General features: G+C 49.1%; 1 protein-coding gene across 2 annotated transcripts; it reads right to left on the bottom strand.

Moving 5' to 3' along the window:
- Positions 1-120: 120 nt before the first annotated feature.
- LOC135811590 (ubiquitin carboxyl-terminal hydrolase 36-like) lies at positions 121-24,790 on the bottom strand. Of its 2 annotated transcripts, XM_065324825.1 has the most exons (14): positions 24,037-24,784; positions 22,785-22,895; positions 22,237-22,342; positions 21,134-21,201; positions 20,679-20,749; positions 19,903-20,063; positions 14,416-14,509; positions 12,969-13,094; positions 12,028-12,360; positions 8,372-11,270; positions 3,829-4,053; positions 3,316-3,507; positions 1,818-1,918; positions 121-699 (listed from the first exon to the last, which is right to left on the bottom strand). In XM_065324825.1, the coding sequence occupies exons 1-14, from the start codon at positions 24,473-24,475 to the stop codon at positions 451-453; spliced, it is 5,175 nt and encodes a 1,724-aa protein (XP_065180897.1). In that variant the 5' UTR covers positions 24,476-24,784; the 3' UTR covers positions 121-450. The 2 variants fall into 2 exon arrangements, with proteins under 2 accessions (XP_065180897.1, XP_065180896.1); XM_065324824.1 differs by lacking the exons at positions 121-699; positions 1,818-1,918; positions 3,316-3,507 and having other exon boundaries at positions 3,829-6,280; positions 24,037-24,790.
- Positions 24,791-26,436: the final 1,646 nt, after the last annotated feature.

Raw genomic sequence — 26,436 nt, 5'->3', positions numbered from 1 at the left:
GATCAAGGTACGAGTACCGTAAAAAATAGCGTTACCGTTGTTTGCTAAGGGTGTCTAATAGCTTTGTCCACCACCAAGACCCCACCTCTACCCCTTCCCCAACCACTGGAGGCAAGAATAGAAGCATCCAGAAGTAGTCTCAGCAACAAGCACACATACATGTACACAAGTGTACCGGTACGTCTTTAATATTAACGACTACCCACAATGTCAAAAATGGGGAAAAAACACTGTAAAAATAACATAAAAGTGTAAAACACAGACTTGGCGTATACTGGACACGGTCGGCCGCACAAAACATACGCACCACACAAAGAACACAAAGGACACATAGGTGAGGACAAAATAGGTTACAATCAGAAAAGCAAAATAAAAACATTAAAAAAAGAGAGAATACAAGCTGGGAAACGAGGCATGCGTACCTGCTCACCATAGGCATGCACATCACAGTCAGGTATGTGACTGATGTCTGCGGTGATGCTGGTGCTGGTGGTGGCGTCGATGATGGTCGTGATCATACGCGCGGCTTCTCCTTCTTGGAGTGTGCGGACTGCGAGTACTGGAGCGGCGGCGGCGGTGACGACGACGAACACGCTCGCGGTGATCGTCTCCGTGCGATGGCGGTGACGACGCTGAAGCAGCGGAGTCACGGGGACGCTTGGCCAGGGGAGAGTGCAAGGACAGTGTCGGGGTGTGCTTCTATACAGATCATGGAACAAACACATCAAAAGCAGAACAACAATAAACTTTAACATGAGATACAGCCAGTATTTGCTCGTCCCGGCCTCTATTCTTGCAGTCCTCCTTCAACTGTTAGCCAGGTCCATCACCGACCAGTGGCAACCAACTGGAGGAAGCTTTTAGCAAGTGTACGTGAAACCAAGAGTGTGCAGCCTGAATGTTGTGCTGTTACGGGCGAAATTTCTTGGGGTGCGTTTGATTGGTCCGATCTAGAACAGGATCGAACAGCTGGTGCACATGGAGCAGCTTCATGCCAACCAAACGGTACTCCAGAAACAGAGCATATTTTTGTGAAAAATATGCCAAGCTTGGTGCATTCTTCAAAATGTGTATGGGTCACCATGATCACTGTGTACGGTACGACAAGTCCAACCCAAAAGAGTATGCACGTGATCATTTGGGACCAAAATCGATGTTCCCGCCAGGTTTCACTGTGAAAAAGTGAAACTGCTCGGTCTGCTCCGGCCTCGAGGCCGGAGCAAGCAGAACATGTTCTGGCCGACCCAGAACAGGTGCAGTCCCAACCAAACGCGCTGTTCTGGTGAATCCTGTTCTAGATCGTACCAACCAAACGCGCCCTTGATTCCAACATTTTAGTAATGCACTTCATACAAGCAGGACGGCGTGCTACACAACCGCAGCTCAGTTGCATGCACTACACCACTTGGGACCAGGCAAGGCAACTTCTAAATTATTATTCTGACAACACATGTAGGAATAGTCTTAGCAAAGCCCCCCCCCCCCCAAACAAAATTCAAGTGTCGCTGCCAACCTGAAGTATTTGAATTTTTAAAAGATTGCCTACGCTTTTGAAATACAATCCAGCCATGGCCATGGTACTTCAGGTACAGTTGCGCTCGTTGAAATCCGAACCAGAGTGCATATTAGGATCTCTCGACTTGCACGGCCCTTGACGCCCTGGAAGTGGTGGCACGGATGCGGCTGGACGTACACATGTACAAATGCAATGATGTAATCGGAACTGGTCCGGGACGCCAGCTTTGCATTTTTGGTCGGATTGCAGTGAGCGCAAGCGTAGCTATGAGCCGCAAGAGGAAAACCAACCAGTAGTTTACCTTGACAGGGGATGGTGATGGATGCCGCTTTCTCTTTGCATGTCGCACTGGAGAATCGTCAGAATCTGAACGCTGACGGCGATGTTGGTCTTCTTTCGCATCTATTGTGCAGGCAATAGACCAACACAATTGATACACACCCAGTGCAGACAGACAGACAGACAGACAGATGCACACACGCACACACACACGCACACACACACACACACACACACACACACACACACACACACACACACACACACACACACACACACACACACACCATTGGACCATTGGACGCCCATCGCCGGAGGCGATGATAGCGATGCTACAGCAGAAGCCATAGCAGCTTGTGCTGGGATTGCACCATTCAACAGCTTGCAAGGCTGAAGAATTGACCGCCACTATTCAGTCTGGTCTACACCACACAGCTATGAAGTGGCTTTTTCTGGCCAGTGAATCCCTACACACACACACACACACACACACACACACACACACACACACACACACACACACACACACACACACACACACACACACACACACACACACACACACACACACACACACACACACACACACACACACACACACACACACACACACACACACACACACCTCAGACCTCAGACCTGCCCATCGCGGAAGCGATGATAGCGAACAGCTATGTTAGACATAGCAACTTGTGCTGGGATTGCACCATTCAACAGCTTGCAAGGCTGATGAATTGACCGCCACTATTTTTAGCCTGGTATCCACCACACAGCTGATTGAAGTGACTTTTTCTGGCCAGTGAATCCCTATTTTTCCTTTTTCCATTTTTCCTTTTTTTCTTTCTTTTTTCGACACACACACACCACACACCACATACTCCGGCATACACTGGCTGTTGGTAACCACCCAGGAGAATGAAAGAAGAGCTAGGAGAATGAGAAAGAGAAGAAAGACGTGTGCGACCATAATCATCGGGAATTGAACCCGCAACCTCTCCCGCAACACACACACACACACACACACACACACACACACACACGGTGCTCACACACTTGTGCTGGACGGGACCCTATCCAATAAAACCACTGCCTGCATTACCCAAGCAGAATCAAAGCGTGAACATCCTGACGAGCATGATGGTTCTTAGTTGGTCTAACAGGATCCCAGTCGCACCATGTGCGAACGATTTAGGATTCTTGTGCGGGTATTCTTCTGTCAATATGTGTGAGATTGCATACACGTTATGAGAGCAAGTGTAGGGCAATTCATTGATATACTTGTTTTCTGACGTTCACACTCTTGCCTAAGGCATTCATTCCCCGGTGATAGAAGCGATAAGTTGAAAAAAGTGAAAACATTCTGGTACACAAGCAATTTATGCAGACTTTCGTTCAGTACATAAAGCCCGTTAATACAGAACATTGTTCAAGTCCCAGAGATTATGTATTAACGAGGGACGGCCCGTAGTATGTCTATAGAAAAGGACGTAATTATCTGTGATGTACACGGAGCAACTCACCAGCCGAAGCGCACGAGTGGTCTCTCTTCTTCGCCCGAGGATGTTGCACGTCATTGAGTACGGTTCGAGACTTATCTTGGTGCCTGCTGGGTCTATGTTCTGCGCTATCATAGCCATTCGTGCGCTCCTGAGCAGGATCCGAGCGCGACTCATCGTGGTCTCTGTGCGACTTATCCTTGGCGGGATATTTGTCTACACACAAAAACCATACAACAACAAACATTCTTTTACTTATCATGCTTGGAAAGTCGCACTCGCTATTAAAACAATCACACATCGCAGAAGCGATGATAGCGAACAGCTATGTTAGACATAGCAACTTGTGCTGGGATTACACCATTCAACAGCTTGCAAGGCTGATGAATTGACCGCCACTATCTTTAGCCTGGTATCCACCACACAGCTGGAAAAATGAAAAATAGGGATTCACTGGCCAGAAAAAGTCACACACACACACACACACAGACACACACACAGACAGACAGACACAGACAGACACACACACATACTTACCACCGTTAGAGTTTGACCAACTTTCATCCAACACCCTGCTCTTCCGTGTTGCGGTAACCGACTTCTTGTCCTGCTTCTGACTTGCACGCTCAGAGTCACCACGGTTAGAAATCCCACGCTCAGAGTCATCACGGTTAGACACCCGCTGTTGTGCAGAATCTGAGTGGCGAGAACGTGCTCCATCGCGACCTCTGTGCGACTCCTCTCTGTCCATATGCGCTTTACCTGCACATAGGGAGAAGAAAGCCCACCCAGGATCTCACCGTGAACTAGGAGAACCTAGCAGCTTTATTATTTATTCATCCAAAATCACGTGGCGCTAGCCAATGACCAGGTGATGTGAGTGCTAGCCAGCCATGGCGGTGATAGAGCTAAAGGGAAGAAAGAAAAAGAATGAAAGGGGAACTCAAAAGTAAGAGAAGCGCAGGGGAGCTAGGGCAGGGCTGTATATCAGCATACTAGCTGTATAAATGCATTGTAACATTGGCAGGATTTTAGATTTTGTGGGAGGAGACCAGTGGCGGTAAGCAAGGAACAGAGGAGATGTTTGAATAGAAGCAGACAGCGCAATAGGGCAGCGGCGAGAGTTTCTAGTGTGCATGCCTTGAGGTTGAACAAAGCAGCTTAGGCAGGAGAGAGAATGAGGAGCAATGCCCAGCACGCCACGCATGTCATATCGGGATTCTATACATCCACAGCCTCCAAACGCATGCCAATGCCGACTTGATTGAGAGCAGAGGACGCGGCCCAGATTGAGGCTCCAGTCTCTCCGGAGGCGTGGGATTCGAACACCAGGTTGTATTCGGCCTGCAAGCCACGCAGGAGTCCACTGCGGGACAAGACAACTACTGATTTTATTTACAACGAGCATGCGCCTATAATGCAGATGAGAGAGACAGTACGGAGAGAGACCGTACGGAGAGAGACAATACGGCGACAAACACTATACACTAGGCAGCGCTCGCAGCACTCGTGCTCATGCCACGTTTCTGCTGAGCCGTAAAGACACCGATGGGCACACGCGTGTAATTGTTGCGCGACAGGTAGGATTCCCAGCTGCCAAACGCCAGTCCCTTGGGAGGCTGGAGAGTGTTGCCACTAGCAACACACCAGCCCACTGGGTGTAGACTATTGTCTGTGAGATCGCACCAGTAGTTGTACGAATCCGACCAGCCGTCAAAATGGATCTCCACGCGGCTACCGGCAGCGTTCACTTGATTGATGGACGCCACGCACGTCATGCCGGGGTTCTTTCTGTCCACCGCCTCCAGGCGCGTACCGGCGCAGACCCGATGAACGGACGGCGGCACGCCAGCGGCACTTTCGGTAGGAGTGCTAGTGCTAGTGGTAGTGCTAGTGGTGGCGGAGGAGGCCGGGGCTGTACCCGGCATACCTTGCTTCTGACAGTTTGAGAACAGGCTGGCCGGTGCTGCGGTCATGCCAACCACCTTCAAATAGTCAGCCACAGTTGACTTATAATCGCCGGGAAGAATGAGTTTGCAACCCACCGTTTGACACCAGCCGATAGGGTGCACATCAGTGCTAGTGCGAAGGTCCACGTCGAAATCCCAGTGATTCTTCCAGCCGATGTAGGTTACTCGGATGCTCTGGCTCTCAGGACCAACATCCACCACCGAACCAAGGTAAGTCAAAGTCTTGTTGGCGGGGTCAGTGATTTCCAATGCATGGCCGCACACAAAACGATCCCACTGACACATTGAAGCAGGCTTGCGCTCGTCGAATAGATCCTTGGTGGCCGCTACCAGATAATGCTCGGTCAGGTACGTCTGCCAGTCTCCAGTGCCTGGCATGTTCAGTGATCGCCCCTGGCTGGCACACCATCCCATGTAGTGCATGGCCGTAGCGTGGACGCCGATCCAGAAGTCCCAGTCCGCACTCCAGCCTTCGCAGTGAAGCAGCACACGCTGGCCAACTTGATCAACGTCTATGATGCTGCAGATGTCCGTGGCACTAAGCTGAACAGGATCGTCCAGTTCAACCGCCATGCCCGGTCGCAGACCCTGCACGCTGAAAACGACGTTGCCAGGATTCGGGCGCTGGGAGGTGCTCATCGGGCTAGGTCTTGCTCGCCTCTGGTAGTCATTGAAAAGATGATCTTGTGCCAGCGTCAGACCATTCGCCAGTGCGTAGCTCTCCCAGTCACTCAATCCTAAGGCTTGCAGTTTCTGGAGTTCACCTCCAACCTGCTCGCACCAGCCTGGAGGATGTAGAATGCCAGAACTGCTCTCAACCCAGAAATCGCACGTCGACTGCCAGCCCTCGCAGTGAACAAACAGCTTGTTCTGCTCGTCGTTGACTTGCAGAATGCGACACGGGTAGGTGAGCGAGGGAGAATTCGGGTCGTCCACTTCCAGTGCCATGTTTGGCCGGAGCAACGTCTTGGCCATGGAGGAGGATTGAGCTGCGTCTGCCGGATGAATGTCAGGATTGCCTGCATCACACCACAGTCACGCCATAGTCACACACACCCACACACACACACCGTGTACCACACGCCCACGCCCACACGCCCACACCCACACACCGTGTACCACACACACCGTGTACCACACACACACACACACACACACACACACACACACACACACACACACACACACACACACACACACACACCGTGTACCACACACACACACACACACACACACACACACACACACACACACACACACACACACACACACACACACACACACACACACACACACAAACACACACAAACACACACAAACACATGGGATACACATGCGCCACCATTATCATCAAGAAGACAAAAGCCAAACGCCTACCTATAACAGTGATTAGCACCAGGGCACTAGCGAGAACGCAGAAGCAGAACACCCCCCACCTCCAGAGTGCACAACAACTAAAGCTGTCACCACTCGTTTTCAGAATTGAATTAGTTTCATGATGTCATACAGCTCCATGCATGCATGCATAGGAAATGCAAGGTTGACCGTGCGCACTGCAGTTTTCTCTGCTCTACAGTCGGGTGCATCACATCATGAACAACGATAATACAGTCACACCATTCAGAAATAGAGTCATGACTCATGAGTGATATTTCGTGGAGTTGCACGCTTTGCGAAGCTATGTACTCTTGATGCTAGTGTTAGATACCTGCTCCCGTACATTCTACAACCTTTTCCAGCTGGCTTGTAATGATGCATGCACCCCGTACTTACCCTCACATACTCACCTTTTGGCCTGGGCAGCTACTAGCGCGTACTCATATTTGCCATAGCTACCCAGGCCCTTTATCTTGCGCTCTATCTCTCAAGCTCCCACTCGCTCTCTCTTCCATCCTGTAGTTGCTTAGTGCGTGTTTCTCTCCGCCTCTCCCAATAAATGTAGTCCCACCACCCACCTGTTCCGTGTCCCTTATGCCTTGGATGATGGATGGCACATGCGGACTCAATACTACAGTCAGTTTCAAAAAGATTAGCAATCCTGGCGATCGCCCGCGGAGTTTGCCGTCTTACCGTATGAGCGCTCGCTCGCTGCCTGGAAACACTCACTGTGACCTCGAAGAAATATTTCGCGCGAAAGCATGAAAAATGACAACTCGTTCTGGGTTTACAACAAACGAGTTCTTCCTCGTATCCATATGGAGTCAGAGAGGACATGTCGAAAGTGTGGTAAATGTTGACGAGCGCCATGGGTCCCAATTCGTTTCGTGACCAAATAAGTTTCTTTGAGCTGTGAGGCAATTTACTCTCATCATGAGACTTCGACGACATCGACACAGACTCATTCCCAAGGCCATGACTTGGCAAAGCGATCCGTGTGACTTCGACGACATTTTGAGAAAAGCAGACGCCTGTGAAAGCTGATAGAAGACGGTGTTGACAAATAAATTGGCGATCTTGAAATACTATAATAATTCTCAGAAAGAAACCGATCGATCGATCGATGTGCCGGTGTATTCAACACGTAGCTACAGCGCAATGACTTCCGTGTTGTGGGTGTGTTCACATAGCGTGAGCCAGTCAAGTGTCAGTCAGTTCGGCAGGAAGCGCGAGCTCCAACAACAAGTCGCTTGGCGCAGCCACCGTCTTCTTCTTTGTCCTGTACCAGCTTGATCACCAAAACAAAGAAAAAAGTGCGACTTGAAGATAGGTTGGGATTTGAACTCACAACTTCATGGTCAGCAGACAGCATTCATAACCACAAGGCCAAAAAGGAAAGGATAAATCGTGGGTTTTGATAAAAAATCGATACTGGCTTCCAGGTAAAATTGTAAACCATGGGAAGAGACCAGAAACCTGGCCGAAATTCTGACTCCTTAATTTTTTTGAAACGGACTATAGTGCGTCTTTCTCTCCGCCTCTCCGTCTCCCCCAATAAATGTAGTCCCACCACCCACGTGTTCCGTGGCCCTTGTGTCTGGGTTGATGGCACATGCTGACTCAACACTGGTAACCACGTGCAGCTACGTTGCACATACTTTCCAAGAATACAGAGATATACGCCAAACAACAGACGTGCATGAACTAGTATGCACCCACAGTCCCACACTTACCATGCTTAGACGGCGTACGTTCTTCGTCACGCCGTCTGCTCTCCTTTGCGGAGACATCCGAATGATGATGGTGCCTGCTCTTGTCATACTCAGCATCTTCATGGCCAGTGGCACGCTCATGAGCAGAACGCGTACATTCTTCGTCACGCCGTCTGCTCTCCTTTGCGGAGACATCCGAATGATGACGGTGCCTGCTCTTGTCATGCTCAGCATCTTCATGGCCAGTGGCACGCTCGTGAGCAGAACGCGTATGTTCTTCGTCACGCCGTCTGCTCTCCTTTGCGGAGACATCCGAATGATGACGGTGCCTGCTCTTGTCATGCTCAGCATCTTCATGGCCAGTGGCACGCTCATGAGCAGAACGCGTACGTTCTTCGTCACGCCGTCTGCTCTCCTTTGCGGAGACATCCGAATGATGACGGTGCCTGCTCTTGTCATACTCAGCATCTTCATGGCCAGTGGCACGCTCGTGAGCAGTACCTGTCTCGGGACTAACATGCTGCTTGTGGTGGTTGTGAGAATGAGAATATTCCTCACTCTTACGGCTAGTGTACCCGCTGGTAGAGGCATGGCTTGATTCTCCTCTCGTTCCTGCTGATCTCTCAGTGTGTCCATGTGAGTAAGCATGGCGTGAGGAATGAGAATGCAAGGGAGAGCGTGAGTGATGCTCCTCAGCTCTGCTGTCTCTGTCCTTGTAGTCCTTGCTGCTGCTGCTGCCACTGCCTTTGCTGCTGCTGCTGTGCTTGGCTTTATGATTCTTGTCGCTGGCGGCATACTTTCTTGCTGAGGTGCTATGCTGATCCCGGTCATGTGGCTGATCATCATTTGCAGCATGTCTGCTGAGGTCGTCATGCTTGTTCTGTCGATCAGGCACCCCATGCCCGGCGTTGGATCTTCCGCTGCTCGACTGGTAGACACGCGGATACGACCGGTGCTCGCTCTTACTGTCGTCCTGCCGTGTGCGCTTCGGGGGACTGTCCCCATCCACACTGGGACTGCGCTTCCTGCGCTTTCCCGAGTGCACTGCTGGTGCGGCGACATCATCAGAATCGCACGAGGTGTACTCTTGTCTTTCCTTCTTCGCAGATGACCTGCTGTGCTCTTTGCCAGCGCCTTTGTGACCCACAAGTTTCTCAGACTGATCGGGAGATACATAGGGTGTGCTGGATAACGCGGTGTCAGCATGCTTCACTGGCCATTTCTCAGCATGGGCCGGTCTGTCAGCATGCTTCAGTGGACTCTCTTCATCTGGATCGCTGCGCACATGTCGCTTCTTTTTCCTTTTCTCTCGACGCCCCTCCTTTTGATCTTTGTCCTTCTTATGCTTCTTCTCCTTTTTGACTTTCTTCAGTTTGAGGCGTCTGGGTTTGTTGAGTTCATACTGACGATCATCAGCCACCTCAACGTCATCCGTAGTCGAAGAAGCAGCGGCCACTGTCGTTTCTTCGTGGACACCAACGTTTTGCGACGAAGACCGGTGGTGGGATTGATCTTTGTCTGAGCTACTTGTATATTGATGCCATGGCTTGGTCAGCAACGCGCTACTATTCCTTGGAGTCATGGCAGGTTGTTGACGAGTACTATCTTCTTCCGAAGCGCTGCTACCGGTGTCTTCGCTATAGCTAGCCAGTATCTTATTCTTACTCCTCTTCTTCTGCTGCTCCTGTTGATGTGAACTCTCTCCGTTTCCTGGTACTCTGTTATCAGCCAGGAGATACTCATCCCCAGAAAAACTTGGCATCGAGGCTGGCGAGGCTGAGCCGTAACCAATCGCATCGTCAAACAGCTGATCGACTTCCGCAGCAGATGACCGACGGAACGCAGAGCTTGCATGTTTAGACGCCGCTGCAGCTGCAGTATCATGCTTTTCCGCCTTACTACTATATATACCATAGTCGGACTTCTCACACGAAGAAGTCCGCGTTTCCAGCCGTGCATTTCTCTTCTTGTTCTTGTTAGCTGGTGACACACTGGTGCAGGAAGACTCATCTGACGAATAGTTGGCCAGGCGAGCAAAGGCAGATAACTCCGGCTGCATTGAGGACAAGACGGGTTTCAGTGTACGGCCGGCAGAGCAGGGAGATGGTGGCACCGTCACTGATGGACTTTCCGCCAGCTTCTGCGGCGCTGCGCTCTCCCTGGTGTCAGAGCGACGTGGACTTGTGTGGCGCATGCCCGGCTTCGGTGGTGATACTTGCTGGTTACGGACAGCCTTACCGTCTTCTGTGCTCGTCTTACATGTACTGTTCACCACCGCAGTAGCAGTAGCAACAGCAGCAGGCGATAGCGGTGGAGAAGTTAAACGTTTAGCAGTGGATGCAGATTCGGCAGGCTTCCTAGGGGACGGTGACTCTGCACAGTTTCCTGGTATGGGAGACTCTGCCTGCTGACTTGGTGATGGCTTCTCCGCGTGTGTCATTGGCTCTGAAGTACCGGTTTGCTTCTCGGGTGATGGCGCAACCTTGCCAACAGGAGAAGTGGGCGATGCCTTCTTCGGTGAATGCATGTCCTTCTCTCCACTAGTAAATACGGGCGAAGGGGATTTCACGTTCTGGCGCGGTGAAATAATAGCACAGGGCTTGGCATGCCTTAAACCAGCAGTTGAGATATTACTGGCCTGAGATTGCTGGTCATCAGACTTCGACGGAGAAACCTGATTGAACGGCTGATATGATGTCGAAGATGAGGACGACGACGATGACCCGGATGACGACGTGTTAGAGTTGGATGTAACACAACCTATGCTCCGTGGCGGCTGACTGAAGACGTTCGATGCTGCCTTCGGATTGGTGGAGAGTCCCTTGATCGGCTTGAACAATGGTTTAGTGCAGCCGTCCTGTACTTTTCCTCCACTGGGAGGCACATTGGCGTTGGAACCGACGGAAGCGGACGCCTTCGCCTGTACAGAACAGAAGCGAATGTGACACATGCACGCACGCATGCCCAGCGCACATGCACAGCGCACGCACGCACACACACACACACACGCACACACACACAAAGCAGAATTCAGGTCCGGAGAATGCAAGTCTTTCTCGCTGCACACCCACACTCCACAAAGGGAGGCATGTACATGACGTCCATGTAGCCATAAGTACCGGTAAGACTGCACAGAGGGATTGTCAGCACTTCTAATATCAAACCACACATCATCTGCATAGTTGTACATTATATTCCACTTCCTGTCTGGGCAGGATGCAGAGTGCAAAGCATATACTAGCCAAATGAAATACAGCTACTGGTATAAGGCTATACACCTAGGTGTATCGAGCACTCTCCCACACACGCACACACACACACACACACACACACACGCACACACACACACACACACACACACACATACATACATACACACAAACACTCTCTCTCTCTCTCCTCCCTCCTCCCTCCTCTCTCTCTCTCTCTCTCTCTCTCTCTCTCTCTCTCTCTCTCTCTCTCTCTCTCTCTCTCTCTCTCTCTCCTCCCTCCTCTCTCTCTCCTCTCTCTCTCTCTCTCCTCCCTCCTCTCTCCCTCCTCTCTCTCTCCTCTCTCTCTCTCTCTCTCTCTCTCTCTCTCTCTCTCTCTCTCGCGCGCTCGCGAGCCCGTGTTGCTAAGAACTGGGGTTCATCATCACCAGGTATGTCATTTCCGAGTTGCATGTACCCAGGACCTACCTCAGAAGACTGATGAGCATGTTTGGAGCCTTTAGACGCGGACTCTGCCGCCATTTTAGGCCGTTGCTTAACCTGCTTGGGCGTGGCGAACGGACCAAACACACTCTCAGCAACCGGATCCACGGGCTTGGGCTTGGCGGGTGTAGGTAGTCTGGGGCCGATCATGGGCTCGGACTTGCACTGGCTGGCTACTGGCTGCTGCTGGCGGTGCTGTGGCAGACACTTCTCGCTCCTCGAGTTAGGCTGGACCGGCGTGTTGCCACCAACACGACGTCGGTAGAACAGTAGATAGGCTTGCTGTGAGAGCAGCTGAGTGAGATTGACCCGCCGCACCTGTACATCACATCACATTATATACAGATACACAAACGCGCACACACACACACACACACACACACACGGGTGCACACACGCATGCACACAAACATTAGGAATTGATCATTCTGTTCTTCAGCTTTCTAACTAGGGAATGGGAGTCGCTGAGATAAGGGCTGCCAAGATTGCAAAAGTATAGCAGCATGTCAAGTTGAAATGCAAAACAGTGAAACCTTCAGAGAACCCTGGATAGTGCAGACTATGGGGAACAAAGTACCTAAAAAAGCTAAACAACAAGAAGGTCACGTGGGTTTGCAGTAGTAGGAAGGTCTCAGTACGGATACCACCAGGGATCAGACAAATCTGTCTTATTTGTGACATATCCTCATCACACAATGCACAGCAACTTCAGCGAGAACAGTTGGGAGTTTGGCACGGACCAAGTGTGCTCAAAGAGTAGGCATCTTAGTTGAGAGCTATGCCCAAGGAGTGTTGTGCCGGACAATGCAGAGAGCATGCACACACACACACACAAACGCACACACACACACACACACACACACACACACACACACACACACACACACACACACACACACACACACCGCACCAGAGCTGCAGCATACCAGTGAATCGTTGAAGCAGTAGCAATCACCGGTTGATGTACGTGTGAAGCAGAAGTAATGGCCAGAATGTACTGAATGCCCCGCGTGCACCAGTACAGCATACAGATCATACATCATTGCATCACCCTGCACAAACATACAGATCATATATCACTGCATCACCCTACACAAACATACACATCATACATCATTGCATCACCCTACATAAATATACAGATCATACTTCTGAAGTACATCATTGCATCACCCTGCACAAACATACAGATCATACATCATTGCATCACCCTACATAAATATACACATCATACATCATTGCATCGCCCTACATCAACATACAGATCATACATCATTGCATCACCCTGCACAAACATACACATCATACATCATTGCATCACCCTACATAAACATACAGAACATACATCATTGCATCACCCTACATAAATACCATTAATTTTAGCGAAAAAGCCCTACGCTCTGTGCATAACACACTGCTAGGGAGTTCAGTTCCGGTCGCTGAAAAGCGAAAAATGCAGTCACAGCTCGCCTGTACAAAGTGAATGGGCGCCTCGTGGCTGCAGTTCGAGATGCAGTTCAAGGCCCAAGTATCTTCGCCCACGGCCTTTTCGATGCTATTTTTAGGTAGCTGAGGTTACCATTACCATTACCTTTCCAATGGTGCCACACATGCCATGCTTCCAAAAATAATGCCTCCGCGCTTGGCGCGGATGCACTTCGAAGTACTAATTTCGACCAGACCCGTACTCGGCCCCGTGAGGAACACCTGATTTTCGTGTTCAGCGGCCTCGAATTAGTCTAAAACAAGAGGATTCTAGAACATTTAGGCTCGCGCTTTATCGCGGTAGAAGGAAAATGATCACAGAAACCGGCCCACGGCGATTTCCTGGTGGTTGAAAAAAAATCGAGTGAACTGCGCCCACACTGTAGAAGCGGTGACGGTGAAAACGTGTGACTTGTGCAAGTAGGCGCGCACAGCATGCGTGCACACTGCATGCATGCACACATCCTGTATCACCATGTACGCACCAGACAGTGCAGTGCTGGACGGAAACCACACGGCTCACATACATACTTGTATTTACTTCTGTGACTATTTTCTCCCCCATTTTCCGATCTTCAATCAACTATAACTCTAGATTGCCTTGGAATTTTGGGTTCAAAGTTTCACAGGTTGTTTCTCACATCTTCCCGGTTTAGAAAAACTAACGTTTTATGCGAAATTTGCGAATTTGGTTTTCGATTGAACTCCCTAACACTGCCCAAGAACGGACGCAGCCGGAGTCTGTGTTTGCAATAAGCTGTGGCAATGATTTATACAGGTTGTGAAGCTCAACCAAGGAATGAATACGAATATACAACATAATTACCCAAAGCGAAGAAGAAGGAAGATGGAGATACAGTTGCAAATCAAGCAGTGCACTTTGCTAACCTTTTTCGCACTCATGTACGGTCGAAGGTTGAGCTCGCAGCCATATGTGACATCCTTGTTGATCTTGCCACCGAACATGCTACTGTAGTCAAATCTGTGAAATGACAGTAGCATAGCAGAGTAGGCAAAATAATCAACAGCAGCACAACAGTAGGCTGCATGATCAACAGCAGCACAATACCAGTCTGCATGATCAACAGCAGCACAATACCAGTCTGCATGATCAACAGCAGCACAATACCAGTCTGCATGATCAACAGCAGCACAATACCAGTCTGCATGATCAACAGCAGCACAATACCAGTCTGCATGATCAACAGCAGCACAATACCAGTCTGCATGATCAACAGCAGCACAATACCAGTCTGCATGATCAACAGCAGCACAATACCAGTCTGCATGATCAACAGCAGCACAATACCAGTCTGCATGATCAACAGCAGCACAATACCAGTCTGCATGATCAACAGCAGCACAATACCAGTCTGCATGATCAACAGCAGCACAATACTAGGCTGCATGATCAACAGCAGCACAATACCAGTCTGCATGATCAACAGCAGCACAATACCAGTCTGCATGATCAACAGCAGCACAATACCAGTCTGCATGATCAACAGCAGCACAATACCAGTCTGCATGATCAACAGCAGCACAATACCAGTCTGCATGATCAACAGCAGCACAATACCAGTCTGCATGATCAACAGCAGCACAATACCAGTCTGCATGATCAACAGCAGCACAATACCAGTCTGCATGATCAACAGCAGCACAATACTAGGCTGCATGATCAACAGCAGCACAATACCAGTCTGCATGATCAACAGCAGCACAATACCAGTCTGGATGATCAACAGCAGCACAATACCAGTCTGCATGATCAACAGCAGCACAATACCAGTCTGCATGATCAACAGCAGCACTGACCTGCATGATCAACAGCAGCAAATGAGTAAGAGGATGAATCAAATCAACCTTCATGACAATTCCGTAGATATATCGGAGGATATGGGACCTGACCCGATCACATAATTCGAGGAGGTGATTTGTCCAGAGTGACATCACAAGCATTGCTTTGTCATTCAATACAAAACATCCAGAATGATGACAAGCACATAACCGCAGTAGGACTTGACCTCCGGAACAAGCACATAACCGCAGTAGGACTTGACCTCCGGAACAGGAACCCGATGGGTTACCCTGGCCAACTTGTGGTGATTATTATCAACCACGGTCCAGGGGCGTCGGACACGCTACGGTCACTACGGTATTGACCGTACCACTCTTTGTCCCAGCTACCCTGTGAATCAATAAAAGGCACTGATTTGGGCTCTAAATTTCGAAAACTTTCAGAGGACAGGGTTCGCACAGGAAAACCACCACCAAATTCAATAACTTTTCCAAAACTTTTTACAAACTTTTCCATGACCAAACCACAAGCCCAAGAACGCGCACAAGCTGAAACGGTTCACACTGTCCGAATAACAGGCGAAAATAATTCCGGACGACACACATGTACGCCCACTTAGAAGACCCTATATTAATATATAAACCGTGCAAGACAGCTACCGCAGATAAAACACAAGCCAAAGAATGCGCACAAGCTAAAACCACACTGTCCGAACAGGCGAAAAAATGCGGACGACACAAGTGCATAATGATACTCACTAAACCGTGCAGGACAGCTACACCAGATAATGACCATAACAGAAGATGATCTGAACAGAACACTTAGTTTGAATAAAAACGGAAACAAAACACCGCAGCTGCCAGCAATTAAAGAGGAAAATAAATCACAATCTAAAGTCGGTGGATGCCTCAGACAGTGGGAGAAGAGAATTAGAAAACAAAACAGTAAACCATGAACACAACAGTGAACAAAAACAGGAGTGAATTCAGACTGCAAGGTCCACTCACTGCTTGAGGGCTTCCTGCACTGCAGAAATCTGCGCATCCAGTGCAGCCAGCTCACCTTCCTTCTCACTAGCAGCACGACGCAGTGCATTTGATTCGACCAGGAGCTGCATCTTACGGGACGACTCAGCTTCAACAGCGGCGTCATCGGCTGACTTTACAAGAGCTGCAATGCTCTTTGAAGTCCGTAGACGTTTGGCGGACAATTCTCCCAGCTCATCCTCTTGCGCCTTCCGCTTGGACGACCTAGTTGTTGCTGCAGCCTTGGCACGCTCCTCCTCGAGGTATGCTTGGTAGCGCCGACGAGCCAAGCTAGCTGATGTCAAGAGCTCCTTCGACAGGACAACCTTCCGAACGCCGCCAACACTGTTCAAATGGTCGGAGATCAACCTGAGAGCTGTCAGGGAGTGCTCAGCTTGATTCTCCACCGTAACCTCCTTGTTGATGGAGAATCCGCGCTCAACTGAAGCCTGGCCATGTGACAGCAGCAAGAGTTTGCGAACAACTGGCCAGAGGTCACTGTACTGCGGCTTGTCGGCCAAGGCGTTAAACAGGCAGGTGTCGAGCCGGTCCTCTCCAGGAGTAAAGGACACCAGGCTATCATCCATGGCAGCGGAACGGCAAAAGTCCTTGTACTGACGAAGTACATCATCACATCGGTTGACTGCTACAACATGAGCATCCACCAGCAGCTTCAGGGCAATGTTCAGACGGGTGCACGCAGATGCAGTGTCGTCTCCACAGATCATGGCTGGAGTAAGCCATTGCAGGGTACGGACTAGCTGGTATCGAAGAGGTGATTTCTCCAACACTTTCTGGATTATATGGAGAAGGAACAATTTGGTGTCAACCCTGATAGCGAGAAGATCTCGCTCGCTGATCTTCTTAGCTCGTTTCAGCTCCGTCATCCGCTTGTCTGCAGCAAACCCAACACTGATTTTGGTGCCATCAACATGGTTGCTGCTGTCTGCGAAATCAGCACTGATCAGCTTCGCCGGTGTACTGAGTGATCGTACCACCGTCTCCTTCAGGAAGCGGCCAGCAAGACTGGTGACGACAGCATGTAACTCAGAAGCAACAAACGGCAACATTGGAGCATCACATTGGAACTTCCGAAGAAACGGCTGCAGTTCCCTCGCAATGGATAAGAAAACCTCGACTTTCACAAGAAAGAGAGGATCTTTGCAACATGCTGATATGGCTGGGAAGGACTTATTCTTTGGGGTAGTCACCTTGCCAGCAGTAGCTCCAGCAACGTACTTCTCCACGTTAGGCCAGATATCCAGTAGCCGCTCAGCAACAGGAACATTCTCAAGCCATCGGTGCCCGCAAAACTTGAGGGGAAATGTCGACGAGCCGCTGAGCTCCACATAATCCTCTCGTCGAGCAGGGGCATCGTGGAACAGCCAATGCAAACAGCACATGGCATGCTCAATGTCCCAGCCAGCCTTGCTACACCCGAGCTTGAACGCGTTGTGGAGGACATGAAGTCCACAACTTCCAACGTTCAGTAGACGATGGCCAGCTTCAACTTCGACTTCTTTTGACAGTTTGTCAAAAACGCTCCAGTTGACGTTCGGGCCGTCCATCGATAGCTGAAGAATTCCACTCAGGCCCAGATCCGTGCATGTGTCCATCAGCTTGGAAAGGATGGTGGCTGCGTCGGCATGGCCAAGGAAATGCGAGGTATAGTACCTGGAGCAAATCTGATCTCCATTCCAGAAGCGGACAAGCACATCCAGCTGCTTTGACTGCAGGTTAAAGTTCAGAGATTCATCGAACATAGCCACATACTCTCCACGCTCTTTTACTTTGTCCACGAGCATATTCCGAAAGTGCGGAGCTAGACCAAATACTGCCACATAATTGGTCTTCCGCTCGCCAGACTGGAAAGCTGCCGCGATCTGGCTGTCAGGAAACATTGCTCGGAAAATGGCACCACTATCGTCGCAGCTCTTGAAGCTGTAATGCTTCGCGATAACGTTCAACGTCCAGAGGACTTCTGCACGCAGTGTGTCAGAATTTGACACGAGGCTAGTCACAGGCGGAGTACGTGACGGCGATGAAGCAGCAGACGAAGCAACGGTCGACGAGACAGCGGCTGAGGAAACATTGCCTCCTAACTGTAACAGAGTACTGACGGACGGGGTTCTACGAGCAGCAGCTATGCCGGCCTTGTGTCCGACTCCTTGCATATGGCTACGCAATGCGCGCTGGCCCATGTTACCTATATCGACACTCTTTTTACATATCTTACAAAATGCTTTCTCTCTCGAAAGCGGGTCAACAGCAACCCATTCTCCAAAATCGTCGTGCGTGAGCCACGCATAACTAAATTTACACTTGCCTGGCATATTGCCTACTTCACGACAAATCGCATTTCAAAACACAAAGGAACACGTATAATCTAAAAGAGCCTACTACTACTAAGAGCCTACTACAAAGAAACTGAAACCGCCTGTCAGTAAGGCAAACCACGACCTCACAGCAGCACAACTGTCGAACTGACTAATGAAAAGAGAAAGAACGACTTACTTTGAAAAGGAAGCATCACTAAAAATGTTCGCCATCCGCGTCGCACACCCCGCGCGCGGGCTGTACGAGGCCAGGCTACCCGCCATAGCCAACGCGGCAACTGCCACCCAACGATGATACACGGCTAGCACAGTACGGACTGCAGTCCAGGCAGTAGGCCGCGTGCAGTAGACTGTCGTACCTACTGCACTGCATGCATGTGCAGTCTGCAGAGTGCAGACTGCCGATGCGACAGTTGGAAACTTAGTTTTCCAAAACTTTTCATAACTCCCACCCAAAATCATAGTTTTCAAGGTCCTTGAAAACGTGTTTCACAAAATCATACATTTTCCAGACTTTCCATAACCTGTGCGAACCCTGAGAGGAGCCACCCAAACCCCACAAGTAATTGTACTTCAGGTAGTTGACCGTACCACCCTAAAATACCTTCCGATGCCCCTACCCCTGCCACCACACCCCTGCCCCTGCCACCACACCGCTGCGCTCCCTGGCTGACCTCAACATGTTGCCACAGCACGCCATCAGCAAAACAACACTTCAGTTGTTACTCTGCTCCTTCAGACAGCAGCTGTATCGATCATCAGGATCCTGTCAGTGAAGGCTGATAATGTAGAACGGCTAGCAGATAGTGAACTTCACCCAACAGCTGCTGTCTGAAGGAGCAGGGTAACAACTGAAGTGTTGTTTTGCTGATGGCGTGCTGTGGTAACGTGTTGAGGTCGGCCAGAGATCGCACCAGTGTGGTGCGGTGGTTGATAATAATCTGGACAAGGCCAAATGCGGCTGCTTACCTCTCTGACTTGTGGTGATAAGTAAATAAACCAAAGGAGCAGGGAAGCGTTGCGGCTACCCTGCTGACTACAGTCGCTATTCCCAGTCTAGTTCATCACTTTCCATGGTGATAGATAACCGTCAAAACACACCTCAGACCTGCCCATCGCGGAAGCGATGATTGCGAACAGCCATGTTAGACATAGCAACTTGCAAAACACACACACACACACACACGCACGCACAATAGCACGTGCAGTATACCTCTTCAGCTGAATGGTGAGAACGTTAGGTGCACGGTGAATTGACAGGCTCTTCCTGGCCTTGACCATACACTTGCACTGCTCACACTTGTACATGTTAGCACCGTCCAAAAGGTCGGGTTTGACATACTGCTCAAACGATTGGGTCAACGAGTTGGCCAGCTGCATTCGCACAAACACCAAGACAACAAAACAGGTGTGCACAAATCTAAGACAGTCATGCATCAGATAGCCAGTGCTGACACATAGTGATAGGCAAGGTACTTGCACAGTCTCGGTCCATACAACACTCAAGCTATGGGTAGGGCAAAGACACACACATTGGCACCTGCTGACCAGCACAAGAGCAAGTCCATGACTTATTTTCAGAAAGAGAAATTACGTACACTTAAGGCACAAAATACCGTAAAATTTCGCCAGAGCACAGTTGTGAAAGTGTCCTGTCTTGATTTCTTGTCTGGAAAGGGATTACGATTGTATAGCTATAGGGTCCCTACGGCACAGCTTGCAAATAGACTATACCTCACACTCTCCGACTTTATTTATTCTGCTGATCATCCAGCCCCAGCGTAGGGGTACCGCCTGTACATGTACATGTACACTGTGTAAATACGATGAGACTGGCTCTGGGTTTGTGGTTTGGGATCCCACAGCACCTCGGAGAATCTCTCATCTGCCTCGTCACTCGACCACATCATGAAAATGGTCGAAGTGACGGTGTGCTCTGGTGATATTATAATAATTATGGTACTAGCGACATAATAATCATTCTCTCACCTTGATGTCCAAGCTGACATCCAGAATAGGATCATACGTATTTGACTCATGGTGACACTGTAGACATTTCACTGAATACACATGACAAGAATGCACATACCACACCACATCACACCAACAGCGGGACAGCATTTGCAACAGCAGCAAAAGTAACACCAGCACAAACAAGGAGGAGAGAACTGTTGGCAAAGCAACACCAGACTCTGGGAATCAAACCCTCGCCATCGTTTCATCAAAGGCAATACCGTGTTTTCCGGAGTATAAGCCGCACTTTTAAATACCAGTAACTCACACACAACTTGTCGGTGCAGCTTATACTCTGTTGGTCAAATTGACGGTGATAAACGGGGTCGATGTCTGTATTTCGTGACAAAACATCTGGGTGCGGCTTATACTCCGAATAATACGGCAATCAATATGAGAGGAGTAAGTACGTACAAGCAGACCAGGCTCACCTTGACTGCGATGATATCCACCGAACACTTGATGAACAAAAGTAGTCTCCTTGGTAGGATTGTCCAACCTACATCATCCCGACACCGATCACAAGTCACAGAAACAAATTTGCAATGATGAAAGATGTCAGAAAATCCAGTGCGCACTTGCAGAGTTTGTAAAATGTGTTCTCAGTACTATCAAGTTCATCAACCTCAATGGGGACTTAGTCGGCAGCTAAATAACAGTTACAGGAGACTGTTGGTCCCGGTGCAGTAATTGGATGAAAATGGAAGAACACCAAATCACTGGGAAAATCCAAAGCATCGCTCCGACCCGTTATGCTGCAACCTCCAAAATTAATAATAATGGGCCACGGTGAAAAAATACCTTCGATTCTCAAGCACTCAAGCACTGATAACTGCATATTTCAATTCCGAACTTTCACCATAGTTAGTCCACGTGAATTCTCTTTTCATGAAAACAATCCAAATTTGTGGTGGTAAGCTGTAAGATCCTGAGTGTACAAGGGCCATGCATACACCAGCTCACTGTTCTTGCATGCGTGTGTGTGTGTGTGTGTGTGTGTGTGTGTGTGTGTGTGTGTGTGTGTGTGTGTGTGTGTGTGTGTGTGTGTGTGTGTGTGTGTGTGTGTGTGTGTGTGTGTGTGTGTGTGGAGCTCGCTGCCGCTCGAAGGTGAAACAAGTACGGATTCACAGGATAACGTCCAAAGTGTGTGAATGTACATGCTATGTGACGTACAGACAGGACTCAATCATGCTTCCGACCTCTACAATACTACAAGGAAATGCTGAAGGTGGAAGGGCTATCTGGTGCTACTTTCCAGTACAGAAGAACCTGTCAAGGCGAACACTCTGATAAGGTGATCACCTGCCTTACCGGACTACTACAAATAGGCCCAAAAGGATGCTATTTCCAGTCAAATGACCCTGGACAAGAAGGCCACCTGTACACAGCGACCACATTTTGAAGGTCACTTGAGCGGACGCCTTACACAGGCTTCACGGTCTATACCATAAGAGGGAAAATATGGTAGTCCAGCAAAACTGCTCGCATGCCGCTACTGTTAACAAGCATGAGAGAACACTAGCACGGTACTCACTTTCCGGGGAACGGAATGACGCAGCTCTTTTGCAGCGCCTCGACGAAATAGCGCAAGAACTCGTGTGCATCCTCCTGCCGACCGTTGCGCATATGTTTAGCAATCTCTGTCAATGTCAATACAACAGAACATCAGATGTTTAGCAATCTCTGTCAATGTCAAATACAACAGAACATCAGTTTGATAAACAATCATTTTAAATATTTGTTGAGTGCATACCGGTACATGCCATGCGGTTGAGGAATTTTCATCTGATTGACAACCGTTTCAGCTGCATTGTGGTTAAGCTTTAGGTCTGAGCGGCAAAACTGTGTCAACTAAGTACAACAGTGACAAAACGACTAGTTGATGGGTGAGATCCCAAAGGCTCGCAATACCAAAGCGACGCATAACACCAATGATTGAGATTAGGAAATAGCATGGCAGGGCCCAGAGTGCCCAGCGCTTCATAGTGTCTGAATGCCGCATTTCTGCACCAATCACTGTGAGGTTGCAGAACCATACTTCCTTTCAGCTTATGCAGACTTGCTCAAAGTTCCCAAACTTACTGGTCAAGTTTTTCGTCACCGGCTGGGGCTTCAACGCTGCACAGTTCTTTGTGAAGACATTGTGGACATGACGCGAGAGAACGCACATTGCACAGAAGCCAGCAACACCACCTATCAACGTATACACACCAACACACACACACGCATACACACACACACATGCAGAGAAAGACAATTGAGGTTAGAACCATCTCAATCTGCCAGATTAGAGAAGTAGCAAAGACCGACAGCTGTCAAACAGTGCACCAAGCTCGTTTACCTTGATCTGCAGAGTAACACTATACAGGCAGAAAATTTCGTCCAACTCCAAAGAAAGGGAGTTAGATAGTAACCAGTATATAAGGGGCCGTCCGTAAATATCAAACTTTTTTCACCAAACGAATTATTTTAGTTTAGACCCAACCCCTCCCTCCCTCCCCCTCAGAATGCAAAAAAGGTTGACATATGCATGCACAATACAACAAAAGTTGTATGTGTGTAACTGCTCCTACGGCCATGTACATGTATCAAAGTTTTCTGACACGAAATTGGTCAACCCCCTCCCACCCCATAACGAAATAATTTCGTTTTGTGAAAAAAGTTCGATATTTATGGACGACCCCTCACTTGTTAAACAGTGCAGGACTGGCGGAAAAAGCAGTTTATGACTGGTCCGGCCATACCATAGGCTTCTCTACTTTGTGTATTATATAGTGGGTACGCATGAGGCGAGAAGAAAGAGGGGTACGGGGGACATGTCCCCTGTAAAAAAATTCAAATTTGGGCCATTCGGGAGCATCACAATCACTTTAGGACAGTTTTCACAAAAGGACACGGCATACAATACCATGCGATATGCCGCTGGGGCCGGCTCCCAGTACGCTTTGCCAGAGGCTGTGGGCTAGTGCAGTGTCAAACGACACCATGCCGTACCTACACGGCTACAGTGCAGCAGGTCAGTGCTGCTACGCTGTCATCATCATACCTAGGTCAGTACAGTACTGGGGACACCACCAGTGAGTACCAGGTCAACTCCATGGCAAGCGGCATGTGTACAGCGTATAATAATAAATAAATGTACGAGTGCATGATGCCACGGAAATTTTATTGCTTGTTTGGATGAATAGGGCCTGGGACCACCTCGGACGAAAAGTGGTACGACCATGGTCGTCGTTCCGTGTGTGACGCCCCTGCGCACACACACACACACACACACACGGCCGCGCGCGTTCTTCAGCGCCCAATGCTACGCTAGCTGCAAAATAATACTTACAACCAGTCTCATCATGGCCTCCACTTTCGAAGTAGTGCACCAGTGGCGGTGTATAGGACAAGCACTGCATTACACTGTTGAGAAAACACGTATTGCCTTGGTTGACTAATCCACAGCCTGCTTTGGATGGTGTTGTCCATTCCAGATTAATACACACTGGGTCACACAACACCCGACGCGGTATAGGCAGGCCGTCAGCAGCAAGTTGGTGCGGACCCACTGGAGGCCCAGGCTCCTGGTGCTCATTATTTACGATAAGCTCCTGCGTTCGCATGACAAACTTCTTGTTCACAGGCTTGTATTTCAGAGACAAGTGTTCATGGTGCCTGTCTGGCACAACAGAGTTCATAAAACCTATGCGTTGAGCAGACAGCGACTTCAAACCACCTGGGCCTAGGAGAGCGTCCAAGTAGCAAGCTGAAGATTCAATAGCAGGCATTTACAGCAATGCGCATGCCTCTCCAAGAAAATGAACTAACTACTTTTATCCCTCTGCTCATACAGCTACAGACTCAGTAAAAAGAGGCCACTGCGTATGTAGAAAAACTATTATTCTGAGAGTAGAAGACACCGCAAGATTCTCGGTCATTTCATAATACGTAACATGCTACTACCTGGAGCGCTATCTCGAGCATGCAAAGAACCCAAACAAAGGCAAAGGAACCAACTACAATCACAATAATAATTTTAGTTGCTTGAATTTTCTATTTTCGTCTTGATGACAAAATGAAAAGCACGGAAAAACTGAAAACAATCTGAACAGCTAGCTAGCAGCATGTAGCATAGATCTAACAAAAATCTGTTGTTCACTTGCACTAGGCCATATGCATAGGGTGTTCGCTGCCTCGAACCCAGGCGCATTTTGAGTGGAAACAGTTTTGTACGGGGTCCGTGGCACAATCGTACGTCACTGTGCTTCTTGCCTTGGCAAGGTAAAATTTTAGCAACTCAGGACGAGTTTGTTTCTTTGTTGGAAAGAGGAGATGTCTCTGCTGTTGAGACCGTAAGTCCCGTTTCCACACGACGAATTTTAGCAATGTTACGCCCTGCGCAACTTCAGGGTATCGATTTCGGCCTGTTCTGGGCCGGTCGCAACGCCGGCGACCATTCCATCGTCTTCAGCGTCGAAAAACTACGCAGTGTGTGAAATTTGGAGGCTGTACGATGCTGTCTTCTTGTTCTATGAGCGATCGATTTGCGCCAGGATACCAAATGTATGGAGTATGGAGTTGATGGACTTGGCTGTAGTGCTGTTTATTTGTAGTTTCGCTGAGCTACCACATCAGATAAACCTCTGGTCGCTGTATCTGGAGAGTGGAGAAAGCCATTGTGCAGACAAATTGGTCAAGAACAGATTTCCTGCCAATACTGCGTTCAATATGCAGCTGAAAATCTGCACAGAATTGACACTCTGAGGATTTGCAAAATTGCAGCGCGCTAACGCAGTGCAGCTACGCAATGCCGTATGCACCGTGTCTGGAGTACATTGTCATCCACATAGCATGGGCAATGTAGGGCCAGTGTATTTGTCGACTTTATAATTACATCCAAATTACGCTTGCACAATCATCCGATAAATGAACTGTCTGTTGATTGTGCAAATCGTATGAATGAATTACATGTGACGTGCGACACCAATTGCCCCGAAGTGCTGCACGCGCCGTATATGACTGGGAACAAGTTGTCCTTCTAAAGCTGATGATTAGCAGGACTGCTGCTGCCTTGGCCTGGCTGAAGCTTACATCGTGTTACAATGGTGCAGCATACCTGTTAATTGGCTGCATGCATCCGGTCCCGCGGCGCAACATGCCCGGGTGCGGGTGCCGTCTCAACTGAGTGCGTATGTTATTTTCTTGGATGTTTCATCTACATGGGGTAGATAACTGTAATCTCCTCCTGGTGATGCGTCTTTGTAGTACCCGTATTCCAATTAGCTTCAGCCTGTGAAGGGTTGCATCTTTCGCATCTATTTCGACTAATTTGTATGCGTTGCTATGGAGTATGGGCGTAATTTGAATTTGGCTGGATGGAATACCAAAAAAATTGGTCAAGTGATGGAAGCTCTCTATTGGCTATCATCTGTGAAAATTTGAAAGACCCTGAACGAAATTGATTTTCACCTTGTTCAAGTTGGTTTTGAATTTCCCGGTTTTGTGCCACTGGCCTGCAGTGCAGAGTCGCCATTGTACCGTTCTCATGGAAACAGCCAAACGTTACGTCGCTGAGGCACACGGCGCCGAGGCTGCGACACGACCAGTTCATGCGCATGTATAAGGCCTCATTTACACGACAACGATTGAAAAACGTTTTTCAATCGTTTCGAAACGTTTTTGCTGTTTTAACACGAAAACGATAATCGTGTATACACTGCAACACTTTTTTCGGCGCGCAATGGTCACG

Source organism: Sycon ciliatum, chromosome 3, assembly GCF_964019385.1.
Source record: "Sycon ciliatum chromosome 3, ocSycCili1.1, whole genome shotgun sequence".
NCBI lineage: Eukaryota > Metazoa > Porifera > Calcarea > Leucosolenida > Sycettidae > Sycon > Sycon ciliatum.
This window is presented reverse-complemented; position numbering and strand designations above follow the sequence as displayed.

Bases quoted from the DNA above. Each gene is read 5' to 3' on its own strand.
- LOC135811590 (XM_065324824.1), bottom strand. From the start codon at position 24,475: ATGCCTGCTATTGAATCTTCAGCTTGCTACTTGGACGCTCTCCTAGGC. The intron at 20,064-20,678 runs GTGAGAGAATGA...GTGCGAATGCAG, and splicing joins ATGTCAGCTTGGACATCAAG to CTGGCCAACTCGTTGACCCA. The intron at 11,271-12,027 runs GTAGGTCCTGGG...TGTTCTGTACAG, and splicing joins ATGCTCATCAGTCTTCTGAG to GCGAAGGCGTCCGCTTCCGT.